This window comes from Podarcis pityusensis (genome assembly GCF_964106645.2).
Source record: "Podarcis pityusensis genome assembly, chromosome: 5".
Classification (NCBI taxonomy): Eukaryota; Metazoa; Chordata; class Lepidosauria; order Squamata; family Lacertidae; genus Podarcis; species Podarcis pityusensis.
In genome coordinates this window covers 29,937,511-29,961,336 of record NC_138032.1, presented here as the reverse complement: position 1 = coordinate 29,961,336, position 23,826 = coordinate 29,937,511, and the positions used below count along the sequence as shown (strand labels likewise).

General features: G+C 40.8%; 1 protein-coding gene across 1 annotated transcript in view; it reads right to left on the bottom strand.

The window, feature by feature from the left end:
* SERPINE2 (serpin family E member 2) overlaps positions 1-23,826 on the bottom strand; it is a 30,789-nt gene extending 6,963 nt beyond the window's left edge. Inside the window, exons 1-8 of the mRNA XM_081006965.1 lie at positions 23,613-23,826; positions 10,848-11,123; positions 9,014-9,241; positions 6,945-7,142; positions 2,105-2,303; positions 1,885-1,985; positions 1,454-1,540; positions 280-363 (exon numbers count right to left, since the gene is read on the bottom strand). Coding sequence (XP_080863091.1) covers positions 280-363; positions 1,454-1,540; positions 1,885-1,985; positions 2,105-2,303; positions 6,945-7,142; positions 9,014-9,241; positions 10,848-11,103 — 1,153 coding nt within the window. The 5' untranslated portion in view covers positions 11,104-11,123; positions 23,613-23,826. The remainder of the gene's footprint in view (positions 1-279; positions 364-1,453; positions 1,541-1,884; positions 1,986-2,104; positions 2,304-6,944; positions 7,143-9,013; positions 9,242-10,847; positions 11,124-23,612) is intronic.

Here is a 23,826-nt window from a genome sequence, read left to right as displayed (position 1 = left end):
CCATTTATGGAGATGAGCTAATAAATATGCCAGTGGAACAGAGGGGCCTGTTAGTCCCTGGCAACAACCCCTCGAGTGCTGAAATCCTGCACAGCTGCAGGCTGCTGCATTGTCTCCAAGAGAAGAAATCTCTTATGCACAGTATAAGGAGGGAGGAGGTTGAGGACCAAATTTTGTAAGGCAAGAAAGAATGTAAGAGATGTCTGTTTTCAGCTGCGGGCTTCTGTCTCCTGAGGAAGGCTGTTTGCATTTAATTCAGTGAAAGTCAATATTACTTACCTGTAGGATTGTGCCGGATGAAGAATACAAATGGCCTGTCTACCACAAACCAAGGTGGGGATGACCTGGCTATTAAAATTGCAGCTTAGACAAACAGAAACAGGGGAAAAATAGTCACTTGATGGTTCTAAACTTATTTTTACACTTTATTTAGCAAGATTTATAAACTGCTTAATCAACAAAAAAAAACCCTCTAAGTGGCTTATATAAATAATATCCATTAAAGTAAACATTAAAAGCAAGTTAACATCATTCCCCCCCCCCAAAAATATAAATAAAAACAGCAACTGCAAAACAACCTACCCAATCAAATAACCTCTTAAAATTACGTATCTGGGCAGGTGTGCCTAAACAGAAGCAAGGTTTAAAAACAGGTTCTGAAAAGCTCCTGCCTAGTATTATTGTATTTTAAATACTTTTGTAAGACAATTTGTATTTTTCATTTTTGCATCACCTTTAGACCTTTTTGTAGGAACCAGTGAACATTTTTCTAAACAGATAGCAATAGACCAGTACTTCCTAAATTGAATAATTTAATCTATTTACCTTTTAAGAAGTCCAAGGTGGGGGCAACAGAAAGGCATCAGTCTGAGACTTAAAATGTCATATTCTTAAACTATAATTAGATTTGGGCAAATTACTCTATAATTTGGAAATGCTGAAGTCCAGTAGCTACTGAGAGTCACATCGCGCTGGTGAGTGTATGAATGCCCCTGCTTTAAGCTATATTTATTTAGAAAAATTCTATACTACTTTCTGAAAAAAAGAAAAATCTCCTAGTGAAGAATTTTGCCGTGCAGAGTGACATAACTGGGGAAGGGGTTAGCTCAGGGGCAGAGGATCTGCTTTGCATGCAGAAGGTCTCAGGTTCAATATCCCACTTCTCCAGGGCTGGGAAAGGCATTCTGAACCCTGGAGAGCTGCTGCCAGTCAGTGTAGACAAAACTGACCTAGATGGACCATTGGTCTGCCTTCCTAAGTTCCTATTCGGCTTGGGGGGGGGGGGGGAGAATACGCACAAGTGCTTTCTGAAAGTCTGTTAAATGATTATTCTGGCTTGGCAATGCCATTTCAGCTATACTTTAAAATTAATGAAATTACGATTTTATTTTTAAAAAACCTAAAATTTCTATATGCATTAATGATGATTATGGGGAAGCAGTGAATTGCTTACTTGTTGCTGCAGATGCTTTGGTTCCATCTTCGCTCACTTCAATCTTTGCTTTTTGCAAGATCTGAGATACATGAATGTTTCCTGTTCCTGTTAAGGGTCAAACAGAGAACATATGTGCCGTAAATATTATGTATACACATCCTCATGCTACATTCCAGGGAGCAGCCAACCCTTTTTGTAATACATAAACATAAGGAGTAGTCAATCTGCTTCTGTATGCTGTTATTAAGATATGCCATTTCCCCCCACCTGCTAAAAAAATTGTACCAGGTAATCCCTTGGCATGAAAAAAATGACACTGACAGATCACAAAGCAGTGTTTTGATAATTTAATTTCAGTGAGAAATGGGATAAAATTCAAACCAACCAAATTATTTCCACAAATCCCTGGTCCTAAAACTCATGGACAAGAGAATGAGAGGGTAACTCACTTGTTATTTTCGCAAAATTTGCCTTTGACTGATCAAACATATCTCGAATGCCAAGCTCCTGTAAAGGTTCCTTTAAGTCTGTTTCTGCCTCCGCAGTAAACCTGGTGGGAGCAACAGAAAAGCATCAGCCCGAGACTGAAATTAAGTCCAACGGCGAAAAGATTTTTCAATAGGGGTGACATAAATATGTGTGAGATAAAGTGGGGGGAACAGAACCTACTTGGGTAAAATAACCTGCACTCTCTTCTGCACCATAGTTGTCATCCAACTCTGTATCGTTTTCGTGCTAATGTGAGGAATAATAGCAGACAAAGGAGTTGTGCTTTCCGTGGGCAGAGCAATCAGCATACTGATACTTTCACCATGGTATGGCAATTCAATGATATTGTACCACAAGTCATTAGGAGTACTTGTTGTGCCTGAAAGAAAGAGGGCAAGTAAAAGAAAAGGGATGGGGTGGGGGGGAATCCAAGACAAGAAAACCTTCAGTCTGTATTGCAAGACTGCCTCAGTAATAAGTAGCTGTTGAAACAAATTGGATCAGCTTGTCCTCATCCTGTTCCCTGAAGCAGGAGGAGAGTTAGGGATCTACAAGGAAGTTGCTGGCAAAGAAAGGCAGAAAAAAATGACATTTTTTTGCCCCAGAACTTCCTTGTGAATATCCCAACTTGCCCCTTTCATTTCACCTGCACCTGACCCTGCAGGTCACTTCTTCCCCTCCCTAATCACTCTGCAGGTGAAGAGACCATGATGAAGCCAGCACACCCACAAACATTGCAGGCTGGAGGGGGAGCCTCACTTGTTCCTTCTCCCTTTTGGCCCCATTGGCCATCAGAACTTCTCTTCCCATGCTCATGGGAGAAACACAAAAGCCATCTCCTGGTATGTCCCACGGAGGACCTTACGGTCTTCAAATAAAAACATTTTGGAGATCCCGGGGCCACAGGGAGGTTAGGCTGGCCTCAACCAGAGCAAGGGCTTTTTCAGCTGTGGCCCCGATCTGGTGGAACGCTCTGTCACAAGAGACTAGGGCCCTGCGGGACTTGACATATTTCCCCAGGGCCTGCAAGACCACCAGGCCTTTGGCCAAGGCACAATCTGACCCCCTCTCTCCTTCTGTAATCCTCATATAACTCTAGCCCAATGGTTGCCATTAATTTGATTCTGAACTGATTTTAGAATGTATTTCAATCAACTGACTGTGATTTTATGTAAACTGTGCTATTTTTACTGTTGTTAGCCACTCTGAGCCCAGCTTTGGCTGGGGAGGGTGGGATATAATAAAAATTTATTATTATGATGATGTTCATCCTGATGCCAAGGAGTTTCAGGCTAGGCTGAAGGAAAGCAAGTAGCAACAGGCAGCCGCCCAGACTTCCAGCTCTGACTGTCTGAAGACTCTGCCTGTGCAATGTTTTCTGCTGCTACAGATTTTCAGACAGCACACCTGCACAGGCTGGTTCATGGAAATTTCAGGGGTTTTGTGGGGTGACAGGGAGTCATTACGACATCCCCCAATGTTTTCAGCAAATGATCCTGATACAGGCCTGAATAAACAAAACTTATGATTAAGTTTGATTCTAATGCACACTGGTGAATACCAACTATTCCATGTCTAGACAAGGCATATAATTCCGATCCTGGCCTGACTACACTGACTGCCAATTAGTTTCTGGGTCTAATTCAAAGTGTTGACCTATAAAGCCTTACGTGGCTTGGTACCTCAGTACCTGAAGGACCGCCTCTCCCTATAAGAACTGACCCGGACCCTCCACTTGTCTTCTGAGGCCCTTCCCTATGTCTCCCCTCCCTGAGAGGTTGGGAGGGTGACAACACAAGAACAGGCCTTTTCTGTGGTGGCTCCCCATTTGTGCAATGCTCTCCCCAGAGAGGCTCGCCTGGCACCATCATTACATGTCTTTAGGCGCTGGATGAAAACATTCCTCTTTACTCAGGCCTCCAGCCATTAAATAATATATGGCCTGTTGAATGTGTGTGGGGAGAGGCCTATTCTTGTGATTATTTTATTATTATTCTGACTATTATTATGCTCCGTAAATTATGTTCTTAATGTTTATATAAACAACCTCACACACAAGTAAAAGGCCAATGAAATGCACAGGTAAGAATTACTATTTCTCTTTCCCTGCTCCACCATCATTGCCCTAAAACCATCTCCTTCCTCGGGCTGGTGAAGCCTCCTTTAAAGAATGTTACAGAAATTGTGGTGCCACAACTAAACTTTTTAAAATGCATAACCCACCCTTTTCACTACTGCATATACCAGGGTGGAATACCTGAATAATTGCATGTGAAGCATGTTACTGATAGCAATTGTTTCTCAATGTTCTGCAATAGATTAAAGCTGAAAGGAAAGAGACACACAGAAACAAAAAAAAGGGGCTTTCCCTATCTTCTCATGCCATGTTCGAAACTGGGGGAAAGACATCCCCAAACCGGCCAAGTGTCATACCAACTGTCTCTACATAACTTCTGAACACTAGCCATGAATCTGGTATTATGAGGACATCAAGAAAACAGTCAGGAAATACAGCAAACGCATTGCTTGCCCCAACTACTCAAGCATTTTGCAGCTCTAAGTATGTCTGTCTTTGAGCCTTTTTTGAGAGGAGAGTGTCCCCCCTTTTCTTTTGCTTTGTACTTCTGAAAGCCTTGGAGCTTCCCTGAAGATGCTGATACCTACTGTTTCAGCAGCCCTGTTTTCACTGTAAAGCTGCCACAACAACTTAAAGCATTTTTGTTCAAGCAAGCCTGCCCAGACCCACAGATATGGGTGTGTTTTAACCTTTTTACAGTTAACTTTAATTATCTTTAAATATTGTGATCTGTTTTATTGATAATTTTAATAATGCTGCAAGCAGCTTAGAGGTTTTACAACCATCAAGTGATATATAAATGTTGTTATCATTTCTACTTAATAAAAGTAACAGCACCTGAATTCACTATTAGTATAGGTGACACGAGCTAGCTCAGTGACAGCATAACAATAATGAACATGGCATTCTTTGGAAGAAAGAAGTTTGCTACCTAAAGGTACCAAAATCTAGCAATGTCTTCAGCAGATTCTTTATATACAAGCTGAATTTCCCTGCTATGTGAGGCTAGGGCAGACCAAACACAGAACAGATGGCCTTCCTTTTACCACCTCGCACCCCAAAAAATTACACTGGGCAAGAAAACAGTCCTAAAAATAGAACTGCTCTCTTTGGATAAGAATTAATGTTAAAACCGTAAGAAGGTTGCAACTGGCCAAATGATAACGTGTAAATATTAAGTTTTTAAAACTATCATCAAAGAGGTAAAGGATTCAAACAGAACATTGACTCTTGACGCTCCTGCAGGACATCCATATGAGAAATCAGGTGGCTTAGCTAAACAACAAAAATACAATGTTGGAAAAACTATAGCAAATTATTATTGCGTGCACAATGTTTTCCAGTTGGTATTATAGAGTTTCAGTAAAAAGCTTCTATTCTCAAATGCTGCGTATGCTAAGGAGAATGGGGTACCTTCAACAGAAATATGAAAAGGTTTTTAATTTTTAAGGACTCATGTTATCCCTTTTTTAGCTATTCTCATTGTTCTTTACATTCAGCATTTAAATAAGCATCCTGCTAGTAATAAAGTAAGGTTCAACTGGCAACTTCAAAAGATTACAGTAATAGTTTTATTAGCAATAAGGTGCCTCTTTCAGAAATCTTGACATATCAAACATCCCGTTATAGATTTGCAGTATTGCAAATAGCAATAGTCTGTTGTGAAATACAGAATCTTTGTAAGCTAGCATTTGTATTAGAGTTGCCAAGTTTAATTAATCAAAATGAACAAGCTAATGAAGACTTTCCAAAGTGGGCTGGAACCCTAATTCACTTACCATTGAACCCAGTAGGAGTTGCTTCCAAGCAAACATGCACAATATTGCACTCTATGTGCTTGGCCCCCAATTAACTGGTGCAATTTTTAAAAGCTGTTCTCACTTCCCACCCCCTCCATTTTTATTCAGAGTCTCAATTTGATGCATGTGTTGAGGTATGAACGTTTAATTATGAATTATGGAGCTAAAACCTGTTAATCCAGCTTGGGTTTCTTTAAGGGGATGAGAGTACTAATGCTTATTAGGAAGACCATATGCTATCTATCAACACAAAATGTTTCAACAGAAGATCGGAGCTGTTAGTGCTGGATTTCTGCCAAGAATGAAAGGACACCTGACCACATCTCATTGGAAGAGGGAATTCTGAAAGGGATAAAGTAGCACAGGATTGGGAACTCTGTGGCCTTCCAGTTGTTGTTGACTTACAACTCCCATCTTCCCAGACTATTGACCATGCTAGTTGGGGCTAACGGGAGCTGGAATCCAGCATCATCTGCAAGGACACTGGTTCCGCATTCTTCGAAAACACTTCCTTTTGTTCAAACACTCCCTATGATAGATTGGAACTGAGTTTGGAAATGTTACAAGATTTAAAATGCTCGTGCTGAATCACTTCTTTCTCAGCAGGCAGAGACTTCCATTAGCTGCCTCCTCCAAGACAACTGAAATCATCATGAAGTATTTTTCAAAGGAATCAGCAAGAATCTGAGCTAATCAAAGTGTTACTGGCCAAGCAATGGTAACTACATAGCCAAGCTTAGGATAAAAAGGGGGCCGTAGATAGCATCAATACTAGTGGGTGCACACACCAAAGAAACAATGACACTTCCACACACTCCAGTTCCCATCAACCCCAGGAAGAACTGCCCAAAGCCAGGGATGATGGAACTTGTAGTTCTACAACATCTGGAGGGACACAGGTTCCCTATCTGTCGTGCAGAGCCATACCAGCAAAACCATTGCTGTTCTCATGCTTGGTGCCTTCCAGAAACAACATCACCACAAAATTTAGCATGTACTCTTTGATGGTTTTATACATGTTGAGTTTCTCCAGTTTTTTTACCTTGCCTTCCTCAGAAACTGGGGGAAAGCAGGCAAGATGGGCACCTGCTGCTTTAAGGATGAAAAAAAAACAGTCCAGCAAAGAAAAAAAAATTGAACATACCACATCGGAACACTGACAACTGAGCCAGCATAGGCACTTGGTAAGTCTTTCCATCAGCTCCGTTGAATGTTCGCTTTTTTGTGTTTTCTGGCTGAAAACGTGATTTCCATAGTCCCTTAAAGTATACTGCATTTACCAGCACCAATCTGGTCAGCTCACTATCAAGAGAACCCGGAGATACGATGCCGTCTATCATACCTGAAAAGCACAAAAGAAAACCCTATACTTTACGAGCAGAAAAAGAAGCTTAATAATCAGAAAAGCTGAAAGGGAAAAGGGGCGGGGGGGGACCCAATTCAATACCAAGTTACATTAAATAAAAGCTACAAGAAGATTCAGACCAAGAGAATGCACAGAAGACCCATGCTGGAGTTCAGCTGTGATTTAGTAAAGCACAAGAAAGATTGATAGAGGGTCTAGAGCTCCCAACCCCTGGAACTAGCCTTGGGTCGCTGCCAAACTTTCTTCAAATATTCTCAATACACTTGGAGGTTTGCCTGGATCAAACCCATTGAAATCCATCTTGTACTAATGTAGCCTTCCCTAACCTGGTGCCCTCTCATATGTGGCTGGTGGGAGTTATGATCCAAAACATCTGGAGGGCACCAAGTTGGGGAAGGGTGTTCTAAGGGACACCCTCCCCCTCCGTTGTTCAAAGACGTTGCTGTCCTTCTGTACACATGTGTGCCAGTCTCATGATCAGCATGCATCTTGAGGCATCTTGAAGCCTCCACGCACCAAACCTCCCAAAATTCAAGATTTCTGCCATTTATGCAGAAATCTTCTTCTAAATTCCAGGGGCAAATCAGTCCATGGGCTTTTTTATTAGTGTTTTGGGTTTTTTAAAAAAGTAATATAAATCAGTAAGCAATTTACTAAACACTATGAGTTTACAAACAAGAAATCAATGGGCTTCAATAACGTTCAGCTTTCTCCCTGGCCCAAATACTACCCACTTTATTTGCCATTGGTGCTTTTTCTTTGAGATCTCATCATAAAAAAGAACAAAGAACAATCAAAGGAGTGGATATAAAGAAAAGCACAAGGAAGGAAAGGAACTTTCCATCAATACAGGGACAGAAGAGAATTTTTTTGAGGAGATTGTGTTCTTGGCAAAACAGTGAGATAAGCAAGTATCAAATAAATCGCCACTACCTGTGTGCTCACACAGAAGATAATGTAGTCAAGAGGATGTTACAAGTTTAGTGAAAAAGATTTGATATTAATCGCCATTTTGTAGTTTGATTTAGACTTTATATGTTTAAAAGAACAGCCTGTACTCGCAGGCAGGGTGTACAAAATCAGTCCAAATGCTTCAGATGTTTAAAGCTCAGTTTTTCAAAGAATTTGGAAAGAAATGTTAAGCTGAAGAGGAAGAGACCAGTTGCAGCAGAGACTAGAGGCTCCAGAAAGGGATACTGCCAAATCCAAGACACAGGTGATGGTTTTGGCACTGGGTTGGCTTGTTGGAGGGGAGGTTGTAAGCCTCTGCCTGCCTCTCTTAGGGAAAGGGGCATCCCATTAAAAGAATACTGGAACCGGAAATGCTTTTTCCAGACACCAAGTGGAAGCTAGAGCCACAGCACTCCTCAAGGTGGCAACCCCACAGGGGCAAACCTATTTGATTTAAGTCATAGGTCCTCCCTGCCTCTGGACTGACCCCGACCGTAATACTTCCAAGCAGGCGGGATGGATGTTTTATGGTTACACCCAATGTCTATGCCAAACCTCTTAACATGTGTAATCAAGAAAGTTGTGGCCTTATTTGACCCCAAACACTGTGTTCTACCTGCTTTGTTCTCTAAGTCAGGGGTGCTGGGGACCAGGGACGCAAAGGGATATTACTCAATCCAAGACTCTTTTATTACTATTCTACTCCATCAATGTGTTTTACATTATAACCAAATCAAAACAGAGCAGTTCCTTCTCCAAGTAGCTTACGGTCTACATGTTATCAGTAGTGGGAAGAGAGATAAATCTAACAACCAGAGCAGAAACAAGACAGACGGGATAACAAGGCGGGGGGGGGGGAGGGGGGAGACAAAAGTTAGCTGTTTGGCATCACATACCCTTGGTCTCATTTCTGACCCACTGGTTGATAGTATCAGATGCAGTGTTCTGGTCCTCAAAGTTCACACTCTTAACATTGCACTGAAAGACTTCGTTGTTTCTTGAAACAAAAGGCACTTCCAGCTTCAAGCCACTTTTTGCAAAGACAGCATTTGCAATTGACACAAGATCTTTATTCTTCTTTGAGACTATGGCTTTGTTTATCTTCTTCAGTACTTTGCCAACTCCTGATTGAAAAACAAGCAAGAATCTTTAGTAAAAAAATAATAAATGCTTAAAATACCCTCTTCAAAATAAGCAGTGGTAAGCACACAAACAGAGGTTGAGAAGCCACCTAAAACTGTGATCTGGGGCATGTTCACTCAGAAGCAAGTTCCAGTTATTCCAATGGAATCTACTTCCAAATGAGTTTGGATTCCAGAGCCAAGCAAACCTTAGGCATTATGGAACATGCCCAACACACAGCCCCATTTTCGAAGTTCAAGCAATGTACCAAGACAACAGATCGATCAAATGCACTTAACAGATAAACTGCAAGAGAGATAAAGAAGCCTTGAGAAAGGTACCCACTGTTGGTGGGCATGAATATAATCACAGAGGTACACTTGGATTGCAATATTGCTGTTTTACCCATTGTGCACCCTCAGAGCAAATTCTGGGCACTGCCACCAATTTATTTAAGCAGTTCACTGTGGGCAAATGATAGAAGTAGGCTGTGACTTGCTGCTAGCTCTCCTGTTTGCTAAACCATACTCTAGGGCCTATAGTTCCATGAGAGGAATTGCTTTGCCTACCATGAAGGTGTCATGCTGTTTGGCGTTCCAATGCAAAGTGGCTGGGGAAAAGTACTTAAACTTTTGTGTAGGGAGTTCCGTGACAAGAATGGGCTGAATATAATCAGGAAAAAAATATCAGCGGACCAAGATGCTTGCAGATGATTTAAATAGATCTATTATGTATAAAATTCTTGGTATTCAAGATTACTCCACAAAAGAGTTCTTATCTTCAGGGTTTGGAAAATGACTCAGCAATATGTGATTTCCATTTCCCAAAAGAAAAAATAAGTCATGGTGAAATAGTGAACTTGCTAGTACATTACAGTATTCTTGTTTCAGTAGGCATAGGGAAATGTTCCATTATAATTAATATTTTTGGGGAGGAAGGTATGAATAGAGTGAGTTATGTTTACGGTGGTACTACCATTCTGAAATGTGCTTGTAAATCATACTGGCACTTGCAAAACACCCAGGGAGGCAACAAGTTCTAGTGAGCTCCTGTCAAGGGAGGGTTACTGGCTAGGAATGCAACCCTGATGCCTGCCAGTGTCAGGAATGCAGCCTGACAAAAGCAAGATCCTGAGTAGAAAAGCAGAACTTTGGAAAGGCTGTACAGTTTGATACCACAATAGTACTGTGGATTTAATTTATCACTAAATGCAGGGATATTTTAGTCAACATCTGGAGGCAGGCATGAAAAGCTGCCAGTCCCACATAAAGGGGCATTTTATTCTTCCCCTACAAGCCTGTCAATGATACTCAACTCTGTTTTCTTTGGAACCACGAGGACAGTCCTTGTTGAACTTACTGTGTTTAGCATCAATGCTTCACACTGTGCCCAAAGATGCCTTCGGGTATTAGAGATACTGCTTCACTGTCACTTATTTAATACACACTAGACCATGATAACTGGCTAGTGTTCTCAAACACAGTATCTACTGTTTTTGCTATCAGACCCACTTTGTATCAGTGACTAAAATAATTCTCACCTATACCGCAATTTCCCATAAGAACACAAAGACCCCAAAGCCCACAACAACAGATCAAAACAACTGACCATTTACACTGTATCTCATCACGGTTGTTAGCTGTTTCTTTGTCTTGCCATCGGCTCCAAGTTGAAGCATTCCAAGTACTGATGCAATTCCATGCGGGGAAACCACAACATTCTCCTTCGGCCTGCTTTTGACCAGCTGATTGAAAACTTGGATCCCAATGTCTGAGCCCAGTTCCTCAAGAGACAGAGGACTCGGTGGGAAGCAAAGGCACGCAGAGATCAAGGCAGCAAAGAGGAGAGGAAGACGCCCGTTCATGATTCCTAACCCAAAACAATCTAAAAGGAGAGGGGGAAGCAGACAAAGTTAAGGACTGAGCAGAAGAGTCGGTTCTCTATAGCACTTATTTGCAGGTACTGTCCCCACTGGTTGAAAGTCATATGCCTTTATGTATCTCCACAAATTCAGACCTTAAATCCAGCACCCTTAGAGCTAGCCTTTCAAAAGAAAAAAAACTTTGACTACTGTTATATGATAAAGAGTCTAGAAGGAATAAAAAACAGGACTGATGACAAGCTTAAGTCATCAGTTCAGGATCTGAAGTCAGAAACGGTATTTAGGGTTGCATTTTAAAGCACATGAAGTGTTTTTATATCGGGAGTAACCACTACAGTGTTTTCCAATGTTAGACTTCAACTCCCAGTGTCCCTGATCATTGGTCATGCTGATTGAGACTACCCACGCTGGCTACAACTGTCGTATTGGTTATATGTGTGATTTTGCACTATGTACAGTAAATACTCCAGTCACTCTATAGTGACTGAAAATCATGCTCAGACTGCTAACCTAGACATGTATATTAAATCAAATCCTAACTATGGTTTATAAACTTGTTGTAAAGGTAACGGTAAAGGACCCCTGACAGTTAAGTCCAGTTGCGGACGACTCTGGGGTTGTGGCGCTCATCTCGCTTTACTGGCCAAGGGCCGACATTTGTCTGCAGACAGTTTTTCTGGGTCATGTGGCCAGCATGACTAAGCCGCTTCGGGCGAAACCAGAGCAGCGCACAGAAACGCCATTTACCTTCCCGCCGGAGCAGTACCTATTTATCTACTTGCACTTTGACGTGCTTTCGAACTGCTAGGTTGGCAGCAGCTGGGACCGAGCAAGAGGAACTCATCGTGGAGCTCAACCCATCGTGGGAATTCGAACCACCAACCTTCTGATCGGCAAGCCCTAGGCTCAGTAGCCCAAATATCAGAATCTTACTCTTATTTGGCTCTATAAAGAGTTGGTAAGCTACTGGGCTTTATACCCTGCTGATTTGATTCAATTAGAAACTTAAGTATTACCATTACTAAAAATTAAAAAATATTCCTTCTACATTCTGTGGCAGAATGTGGCAGACATCATTGTATTCTTGAATCCACTATGCTCCTCTCCTAAGCTTTTCTTAGGAGTTGGTTCTATGTCCTATAAGCAAGCGATAGAGATGTGCCCTGATCAGCTATAAAAGTCCATTATCTTCCATTCAATGCTTTCTTCTTGCTGCTACTTGAGCATAGAGAAGGTTTCTGTTCTCTTCTTAAAATCTCCCTAATCCCACCCCCTTCCATCTTGAAATGCTTGAAAAAAATGTGAGTTCCAATGAGTTAACTGCCTTGGATTCAAGAGAAAATGACCCCATGATCAGTGCAGTCTACGAATCCAGACTCCTACCTCTCCATATATGAAATGAAGCACAGATAGCCTTCAAAATTTGCACTCATCCAAATTTTGCAATGCAATTCCCCAACCAGTGTTTACAAAAATGCATAATGTATGGCAAAGTGTGCATCAAAAAGAAAATATTAATGAAAAAAACATAGAAAAATCAATTGTACTAAGGAAAACTGCTTGCAAAAATATGTATACCAATCAAGCCTGCATTTCGAAATGTGTTTATTCGGAGAAATTTGCACAAATCTGATGAATAATTTCCATGATGGTTTTTTTATATGTAAAAAAGCAAATTGTTGCACATTGTAGAGAAGTAGACTGAAGACTGGAAATTTTGAAACTGAGAGAACCAGAAGTGATATAACCTTCCATCCCTACTCTGTAAACTATAAAAAGCTGCCTTCTTCATTGAATATCCCAGAATATCCTAGACATGAAGTTGAGGGGCTGTTCTAGGATAATATGCAGCAACAGAAGAAGAAAGAACTGGGAGTGAGTAAGAATGAATGGATTTTTAAAAACCCAAAACAAACCCCAATTACTGGTAACAGAGTTAACACTGCTCAGATTTTCCGAAAGTAGTGGCTGAACTTGTGGCTTCACTGGCACAGTGTCATCAAAACAGACTATTTGCTGACAAGCTAGCAAGTCCCAGGTGTCCTTCACACCTAGCTGCAGTTGCGTGGGAGCTGCTTTTCTGTATTGCGAGATCATGCTGACTACATGGGAAAATACCACTCAATCTGTCCCTACCACATGGTTGCGTCATTCACACACAACATTCCGCTATGTGAGATCACATCACAGAAAAACAAATGAGTGTATGCATGTGTGTGTGTGTTGTGAGAGAACCTCAAAATTCAAGTAAAAATTCTCTCTCTGAACCATCTGAAAATGCTTCTACACCTCCGAAGTTGCTGCTGCCACAGAATGCAAGAAATCATGCCTGGGACCAGATTCTTCTTTCCTATTTTAATTTTAGGCACACTGCATTCTTCTGCAGGAGTGGGGAACCTGTGGCTCTCGAGATGCTGTTTGTCTCTTAGGTACCACCAGTCCCTGCTAGCATGACCTGAGGGGAGTTTGAGTCAAACAGCATCTGGAAGGCCATAGGGAGATCTCCGGTGAACTACAACTTTAATATTTCAAATTTTGGTGTTTTTTGTTTTTACTGAAGTCAATTTTTGCAACCTTTCACTGAACACTTAAAACTGCACAGCTTCCATCTATTTCAGGACACTTTAACATTGTTCATTCACGTGCCTATCCCCCTGTCCCCACCCCCAAAATCATGAGTTTCAGCTTGTTCTGAATTCAGATGGTATGGGTTAAAGGAATGGTACAGAGCCAAAAGGATTTCCACCCTCCAAAATCAGGCATGTAAGTTTGCCTCTACAATATGTAACTTGTTATACTATAAATGTCTTCTTCTTTGGTTATCACTTGTAGCCGAGTAAGATTGTCTTCCATAAACACAGTTTTAACAATGAGTCCGTAAGTAACTGTGGAGGCCAATTCTGGATCCACACATCCTTCCGCAGTGGGGACATTGGTTTCCGGGCAGGAGTTGACCACGGTGTGGATTTGCCAATGGGCCTTCCTCTTAGCACGTTTCTCCCTTGCGTCTTGAGTTCGAGTGTCTTCAAAGCCCATGACACCTTTGATAAAGGCTGTTCCAACTGGAGCGCTCGCAGGCAAGTGTTTCCCAATTGTTGGTGTTTATACTACATTTTTAAAAATTTGCCTTAAGACAGTCTTTAAATCTCTTTTGTTGACCACCAGCAGTACTTTGTAGAAAGATTAGGGTTGGGTGGGTGAGAGACAGTTTTACTTATAACTAGCAAATAAACATTTATTCCACTTTATGAGATGTGAGTTAAGCAAGTAACTGTGAAATGGGCTGACATGGAGACATAGCTGTCAACTGTACTCTGTTCTGTTTGAATAATGCCTCAATTTACTGCTAAACTACTGTTTACTGCACAGAGGAAACCTCCAGCTTCCTAATTATAGCTTAGGAAAGTTTTACAAGTACGCTTCTCACTTTTTAAATGTTCTATTAAGATGAGATCTGAAACTGCCCTCCACATGGAAAAGCCATTGGGAAAGGTGGGGGAGTGTTCTGGCCCCTCACCTTCTCAAGAGCCAAATAAATTGTAGCAATCAATGAAAATATTCACTTACACATCTGGTCACTAGAAGCAGAACAAAGAGCAAAAAAAGCAACATTTATCTTATCATTAAAGGAGTACCAAACACATTAAATATGATTGTAGTGTGCCCATTACAAAGAAAGCTAGTCTTATATTAGCCTTCCTGGAACAGACTTTATTGGCTAGATTAGATTCATGTGAAATTATTGAGGGCACATATTTCCAGAAATAAAGAGAAATGAACCATTCATAAGCTTTCAGCAGAGGGCTTAAGTAAGAGGCCACTACATTGGCGTGGATCCCATGTTGCTCCTCCATTCTTGGAGGGGGGTGATTTCTTCCAATTTCTCTTCGCTCTTCAGCTATCTATATCCCATACTGTTTCTAAAGGTCCCCCAAGCTCCAGGATCAAGTTTGGCCATTGTCCACGGAGGTTGGAGTTCATCAACATCTGGAGAGCCAAATATTCCACACACCTGCTCTAAATGTTGTGGACTACAACCTGACAATTGGCCATGCTAGCTGGAGCTGATGGAAGTTGTAATAAAAAACAAACAAACTGACTATCCCTACTCTAAAGAGCTGCTGTCATTCCAAGGTATTTCACAGCCCTGCTACCAGAGGTACTTTTAAATGGAATTGCATGATATTACATACAACACATTCCACATGCACTACCATATGCTTTATCACCAAACAACAGCTCGTCTATTGAAATAATCTGGTGTCATCTACAAGCCTGAGTACTTCACTGATCCAGTCAAAATGGCAAACAAATTAAATTGCAACATTCCCAATACAGACCATTTAGGGAACTCCCATGATAACCGTCCTCTCTTTTTTTATTAAAGAGTTAAAGCAGGCACCCCCAAACTCGGCCCTCCAGATGTTTTGGAACTACAACTCCCATCATCCCTAGCTAACAGGACCAGTGGTCAGGGATGGTGGGAATTGTAGTCCCAAAACATCTGGAGGGCCGAGTTTGGGGGTGCCTGTTAAAGCTACCTGTTACCCTCAAGTTTCCTCAAAATAGTTACAAACTGAAAAGAGGAACTGTGGCCTTTCCTCTAACCCCATGAAACAGGGTTAGCACCATGTTTGTGCTCTCTCTCTCTCTCCTACCAACACTGGAAGATATAACACCAGAATAATCCCAGACAGGAGAGATAGCGTTTGTGTAATTGAAGCAATATGCCTGAGAAACAGAAAGGCGAAACCACGGGTGGCCAACCATTCCCATAATAAATAATTGCAAGACTGAAAAATGATAGTGATAATATCCATTTTAGAGCTTTGTTGGGGCTAAAAAATAATGCACGCCGCAAAGATTTCAGACTTTACCCCTGAGAATTAAGCATGAATACAAGTGTCACATGACTATGTCAGTGCTGCTAAGACAATTTTGCAGCAAGAAAGTCAGTCTGCTCTCACTGCCTACAGAAAATTAAAAAGGCAGAAACATGTCAAATACAATCTTCTTCTCTTGAAAGATAAAAGTTTCAGTCTTAAGCACTAGACTTCATAAGCATAATTTGTGGCATCATCTGTGGGGCACAATCCTGTCACGAGGTGTAGTTAAACTGTAGACCAAGAACCCAGGAAAGAATTTCAATGAGAATCCTAGGATGCATTTGGAAATCTCACATTAAGCAGCTTTCCATAAGAGGGAGTCAAGGTCATGCTTGATGGCAAATGTAAAGGTTCCATCAGCTATAAATTAAGGAAGGAGGAAAGTTTTTGAAAGCCAGTGCAAACACCTTTCATAAAAACAAGAGGAAGAGCTAATCCCAAAAAGGCCATTTCCACCCTCACCCCTTTCAACAAGGAGCATGAACACACACACAGAATTCCCACAACCAGTAACAAGAGGGAGAACACTTTCCTCCACACTGTTCAGGTTGGAGCTGCACATATAGCTTCTCTGCCTCTATAGTACTACATGATTTATGGTTGGAGCTGGCAATATAGGTGAGGAGCGGATAGATAACCCTTCCCTGTGTTATAATGCTCAGGCTTGCACCATATTCCCAGAACCAGCACTTCCTTACCTACAGTGATTAATTTAGGGGAGAAAGGCAGCTTCAAAATAGTTGCATACAGTATGCTGAACTGGTCAACAGTTAAACCAAATGCAAAAACACCTCATTTTTTTCACTCCTTCTGTTCCTCCAAAGTCTCTCCAATTCAGAAATACCACACACATGCTAGATTCATCCTCCTCCTCGGTGTCAGATTAAAACTTCAATGGTCTACTTGTAGCATATTGCAATTCTTGAATAATGCCTAGTCGAGGGGTTGCAAACATGTTGCCCTCTAGATGTTGTGGACTCCATCAGCTCCAGCCAGAATGCCCAGGGATGATGGGAGTTGCAGTCCAAAGTATCTGGAGGGCTCCACATTGGCTAACCTATCAGGTTATTACAAGCATCATAGAAAGTCTTCATCTGACCATTTGTCCTCCTGCAGCATCTGTTAACCTGCAAAGCACCAAAATTTTTGTACAAGCTGCCCTGCGGCTCCTTGACTCAGAAAGTTATTTGGGCTCAGGAGAATCTACTCTGAGGCATACTGAGAAGTGAGGAAGACGAACTGGTAACTAATAAGAGCCTATCCCAAAATAGCTCAAGAACAAAATGGAAAAGTGGTCACAGCAGCTACACAGTGGCAGGAGCCATTGTGGCTAAGAGATCAAGCACTACTGGTGAAAACTGCTCTGCTGGTAGATGCAACTCTGTTTAATAAACATTATTATAGTGGATTTAATTTCAGATATATAGACTTTGCTTGACTAGAAATGCAAATCTAAAGCTTCAGCTAGATGAGTGGTTACTGAAAATTTCACAACAAAGTAGAGACACAATGCACACCACATTTTTAGTACTCTCTCATTATTGTAATTGAAAAAAGTTATACTAAAAATATACATAGCTCTTCCTGTGGTTTCTGAACTGTCCCTTTCATTACTACTTCCCCAAAACATCTTTTTTACTAGAGCCTTTTAGTTTTATATGCCTGTTTTGCACCACAAAACTTATTCATGACACATTATTTTTCCCAGAAATCCATTAGACAAAATGTTTCTTAACTGTTGTTCTAATTATTCATGTATCATATATTGTTTTTAAGGTTCTTTTTTTAAAAAAAATGTTCTAAACTTTGAGGGTTTTGCCCAGAAAATCTGACTAGGAATATAAATTAAATGCAGCTACTTGGTAGTCAAGTTTTCAGATTCCTATTCTACCCCCCGCCCCATTCCCACACACACACTGTATTAAAGTTACTGGATAGGTGAAATTCAGGATTATTTTAGAAAAAGGTGAAAAACCTCAAGCCTGCAAAAAGCTAGAAGGAAAAATTTATTACTGATATTTTATTTTAACTGAAACAGAAATTCAAGCAATAACCGCACAATTTACAAAAATACATGAAATTATAAATTAATTTTAAACAGCAATAATTACTATGATAATCCATAATATGTCAGCAAATAAAAAATAAAGAGAGAAAGAAGAAAATGAGCCAATATAAATTAGTGAATATCATATAATTGAAAGAAGGGAGATATTAAAGAACCCACTTTATTTATATATATATAGAAGAAGAAGAAGAAGAAGAAGAAGAAAAAAAATTTTATTTATACCCCGCTCTCCCCGGCGAGGGCCAAGCTCAGAACGGCTGACACCAAATATAAATTACAATAAAACGCAATGGGGAAAAAAAAACAGTTAATTAAAATACAGCTTAAAATACCGCTAAAAATGCAGCCTCATTTTAGTAGTAGCCCATAAATCAAGACCATAAAGGAAGGAAACATTGGATATTCACTCGAACCAGCTATCCATGCTAGTCCTACATGGGCCAGGAAAAAGCCAAGGGAAAATTTATATACCAAATCCCATATAAGGGGTCAGAGTGAGTCTAAGCCAAAGACCAGGCAGAACAGCTCTATCTTGCAGGCCCAGCGGAAAGATGTCAAATCCCGCATGGTCCTTCATAAAAGAATATTCACATATTCTCACAAAATTGCAAAAGGATTTTAACTAATTCTATGCCCCTTCTGTTTGCTATCCCAAAGTTCTTTAAACATTCTTGCTCAAATATATTTATTTTGTTTTCCCCTTGTTGAATGCAAAGCATCTAGATGTTTTTTCTTAAAGTTGCCCTTCACAATATTGTTTATATTTGATGCTACTTCAGACCAACAATTTTTAGCCTCGGGGCAGAATGAGACTCATACCATTTACCCTTAACTTTTTGGGAGTAGTAGTAGTCTGGACACAAAAACCATTCAAATTCTAAACAAAATATATTTTGCACGCAAATAACTATTTCAAGAGCTTTCATTCTATTGAAATTATTCTTATTCTATTTGCAATAAGAGAGTAAGTGACAGAAATATTTTGACATTTAAGACATTAACATAGATTTCAGTCTTTGCTCCACATGTATTGACAAATTATACATCAGGATACAGTATTGTTATTTTATCTAAACAACAATAGATACTCAAAACAGAGAACAAAGTAGATGCACTCCTTTAGCTAGCTTAGACAGCAGAGGGCGCTCTTACATGCAGATGAATTCACTAAACATTCAGAGCATGAACCTTTCTAAATACATAAATGTATTTTTCCTCCTTGATGGAGGACACAAAATAAGTAATATTTGCCTCCAACTAAAGTGAGTTTATTCAAAATATGTTTGGAGCCCTCATTTATTATGTATAACTAAGCTGTCAAAACTGACAGTTCTACTGTCAACTTAAAGATACAAGGTTGGGAAGGCTATGTGAAAACAAAACAATTTTTTTTTATCTCTTCCGCCAGTGTATGCAAACATTGACAGTAAGAAGGTGTAATTACTCAGTAAAGTACATTAGCAGTCATCAGAAGAAAGCTAAGGAATCTGTATTGAAGAGGCTTATGATTTAGCACCAGTCATCACCATGTCTACTATTACTATAGAAAAATAAGCTTTGAAGAAACACTTCTCCTTTGAAGTTGCACATTCCATTATTCCACCATTTGGAGATATAAAAATCTGCATTAATGCTGCTGCCATTAGTGGGAGTCTTACCTACTAATTTATATATAAAAAATATAGCTATGATCCATAAAATGCTCAATAATTACTCATCATTGAAGGACACAGTCAGGATGTCTAGAACACATGTGAAAGCTTGTTTAAGTATCTCTCTAGATAGGCCAAATGGTGTTATGACACCCTTCTTCAACTGGGTGCCCCTCCAGATGTTTTAATCAGAGGTAGCCAATACGGTACCCCCCAGATGTTTTGGAGTCAACTCCCATCTAGTCCAGCCACTACAACCATTGGTTGAGGAAGACTGATGAATGAGGAGGGAGACCACCCTTGTCCATGTCCAAAATGTTTGCTCCCAATTGAAAAACCAAAATTCCAGTGGTAAGAAGTAAGTTATTTGAAACACCAATCTAGAATGTTTCCTTCAGCACACTCATTTGACATACTGATGATCCTATCAAATGTTATGTAAAGAGAACTAAAGCCTTACAGTTGTGTTCTTGAGAAACATGCAGTGATGACAATATTTTGATGCATTGCGAAATATGTGTTGGTTACTAACTGCTACTAGGTCAAAAACAACCTTTAATTTCTTCAAATGTGTTTCTTCACCATGATGTTTTCTTTTATTATCCCTTATCTTGTGAAATACAGTGTTTTACAAGGCAACAATACACTAAAAGGACTGATGATGCAGAATTAACTGTTCCTAAAACACCCATATTAATTTATGTGATGCCATATTGTTTATCTGCTCACTACCTGTGAAAAGGCACTGAATGTTATCAAAGATGCAACGAACATAAACATCCCTCTTCAGAAAAAAGCAGCAAGCTATTAAAAGTATGCCAAAACTTAAGCATTAGAACACAACTGCTTACAACAATGAATTGTCGTGTAAATAAAGAGCTAATCCAGCCCATATCTTCAAGAGAAAATCCAGTAAAGTTATTGTTATTATTAAAATTTTAAGTAGGATACATTTTTAATCCTGAAAGTACACCACGGTTCCAATTTGCACAGGTCCCATCTCAAATTATTTCAGTTTCCAAAATGTTCACACAGACCTGTGAGGTTAGCAAGTAATTGCAAGACAAATTGTCAGCTATAGTTATACTTGGAACAAAATGCAAGAACTGTGTTAAAATAGCTTCTACCGAAATTCAGTGAATAAGGAAGCTCAAACCTCTCTCAGGACCAAAATATGCACACCCCCAGAAAACTATCTATAAACCACTACTGTTTATTTTGTGTCTATTATTTATTCCACTGCAAGTCTTGGATGCGCTCTTAATTGTTCAGGTGGACTCTAAAACTGTTTTGGAGAAAGAAATGTTGCCTTTCTAGATCATGTACTTTGTGGCTGACCTAATTCTTCACTTCAAGCAGTTACTCAAAGGATGTTGTCGGCAATTGCTCGTTAGAGAGCCAAACGCCTTGCCAAGCTTTAACTAGAAAAGACATTCCACTTCCATGAATGAATGGACAAAAGGTTCATCCCATTTCCGACTAACTGTTTAGATTCCCACCACCAGAAAAGCCCTTCCTTTCAATTCAGGTAGGATGGCTCAAGAAGATGATGACAAAAACACAGTTCCAGCCTTTATTAAAGAATGTTACACCCAACCAACAGTGACATGTTAGTTACACTCCGCCTCCATGGCCGGAGGTTAGTAATGATTCTGCATATTACTTGTTGGAAACCATAGGAGGGGAGAGTGCTTTTGGGCTCAGATCCTGCGTGCGAGTTTCCCAGAAGCATTTGGCTGACCACTGTGAGAACAGGATGCTGGCCTAGATGGGTCATTGGCCTGATCCAGCAGCTTCTTATGATGTTCTTAGGGCATGTGTAATGCTGCTGTGCCCTCAAAATGTCGTTTTAGAGCATTACATGCTAGATGATCTACAGTTCTTAGTTGCAGTGCAGTTAACTATTCTGATACTATACCCTACTCTCATAATCTACTGCTTGACTAATATCTTCCAGCAAGCTCTTTAAAAACCAATACAGTCAAGCGGACTACGCTGTACTTTAGACTTCAGATACCAGTACAGCAGCCATGTCCTCTGTCCTATTATAAATCTATTTGGGGGGAAAGCAAGTCCAGAACAGATGGGTCTTGGATAGAAACTGGCAATTTTGAAAAATGTATCTTTCTAACAAATCATGTGTTCCTCCCATCTTCTTAAAAAAAGTGTCCACACAAGTTATTACTGGGCATGTCAAGCACCTTCACACATAGGAGGGCTAGAAATGAGGCAAAATTGCCCTTTTGATTCTGTGGCGACATTCAACACCAAATGGAAATTCTTATACAAATAAATATTCTTTGGCTTCAAGCTCAAGATTCCACTTCCAAAAATAAAAGTATGCAAGAGCATCAAAAACTGTCTGTCTGCTATGTGAATAGCTTGTAAGCCATTTATAATTTGCTTTGGTACAAAAGGACACTACAGAGATTTAGGCAGAATCCACACACACACACGGACCAGTATTTCACAGAATATATTTTGAATTGGGCTCTTACCAACTGAGGCCATGAGATGCAGTGTACTGTCTAATTTTAAACAAATTCTTGTCTAATTTTAAGCAAATTAAGTTTCACAGTTATTTCACAAGTGTCCCCATAGTTCAAGAAAAGCGTCTCTCTCTCAAACCCAGACACACAGAGGGGGAGAAAACAAAAGATAAGAAAATTATCAACTCCAGTCTGAACATCTCTTTAATGTTCTCATTTTCCATTTCAATTCAGGGATATGCTCTACGCTAAATATTTCTTAGATATTCCCTATACAAGCGTAACTTCATTAAATTCAGTTGTGCTGTTACCACTTTTACACCCACCAGCAAGAGAAGAAAAGCTAGAGGTGCTTCAAAAGCCTCCCTGTGGTGACCATTACCTTACAGAGGCAGACAAGGACATCTGTCTGTGTTGCAGATCGTTTCTACCCTATGAGCAACATATCCAGCCCCAGACTAAGATGTAAGGACTGAGACGCCCACTTTTTATTATAGTCACCTGTTCTCTTTATGGCACTCCTTTGATGCCCTATGCCACATTTGTAAATTACCATTCAACCATAGCACATAAAAATCTCATCCCGCCCCAGGATAAGAATGAGCTCTTTTGAATAGCCTAGGGGAAAAAGAAGCAGCTCCTGCTACAAGTATTGGCGGGAATGTGAGCTAATGAAGTTTTCGTAGGGGCTAGTAACTTGACCGGACATGTTTCCAAGGGTGCCCTGACCGCACAAAATTCGGGGTAAAGGGTAAGCAGAAAAGTACCGAAGGGGGAATCTCAGATACACTCATTCCTTCTTCTGGAGATGGAAATCGGAGAACTAAATTGGGAAGCTCTTCTCCCCCCCCAAAAAAAATAACAACACCCCCCCCCATATACCGCATAGTTGTGGGCTTTGGGAATTTACAAGTATTCATTTACTACGCACATGACAGATTTGGAGGAAGAAGAGGGGCAAAAAGAGCCCTTGTGAATTCATCTCAATAAACCGCACAGGGGGGCTTTTGCAAACCCAGCCGTTATTTATTTCTGGCTTCCCAGCCGCCGCAGCCCGTCCCACAAACTCAACCCGAATTCAATCCGAAAAAGAGGAAAGAACAACCTTAATGGAAATGTTCATATCTATGTGTGTGTGTGTGTCCTTGAACTGCCGTAGGGTAATGAAGAGTTAGTCATGAAGTTGATAAGCAGCCGAGAAAGAAAGGGAAAGTACACAGGGCGGGGGGGGGGGAAGCAGGATGAGAGGGGTCGCCAAAATAAACCCTCCTTTTTGGAAGCTGGGGAGGGGGGCAAAGAAATCCCATTGAAAGGGAAGGGAAAGGGCGGGCCAGGCGGAGACCTCAGGGAGGAAAGCGCGACCCCCAGGGCGAAGTCACCCCCCAGGAGCTCTCACCTCTCTCGCCCTCGCTGGAGAAGCGCCTCTCCGGGGGAATAAGAGCGGCGGCGGCGGCGGCGGCTGAGCTTCCTCTCTGCTGCTCCTCCCGCTCAGCTCAGCGACTAAGCCGAGCGGCCGCCCCGAATCCCGCATTTATCCCGCCCGCCGGCGAGAGAGCGCAGAAGCGGCCGGGCGGCGCCCACTCGGCTTTCCCCCTCCCACTGGGGCCGCC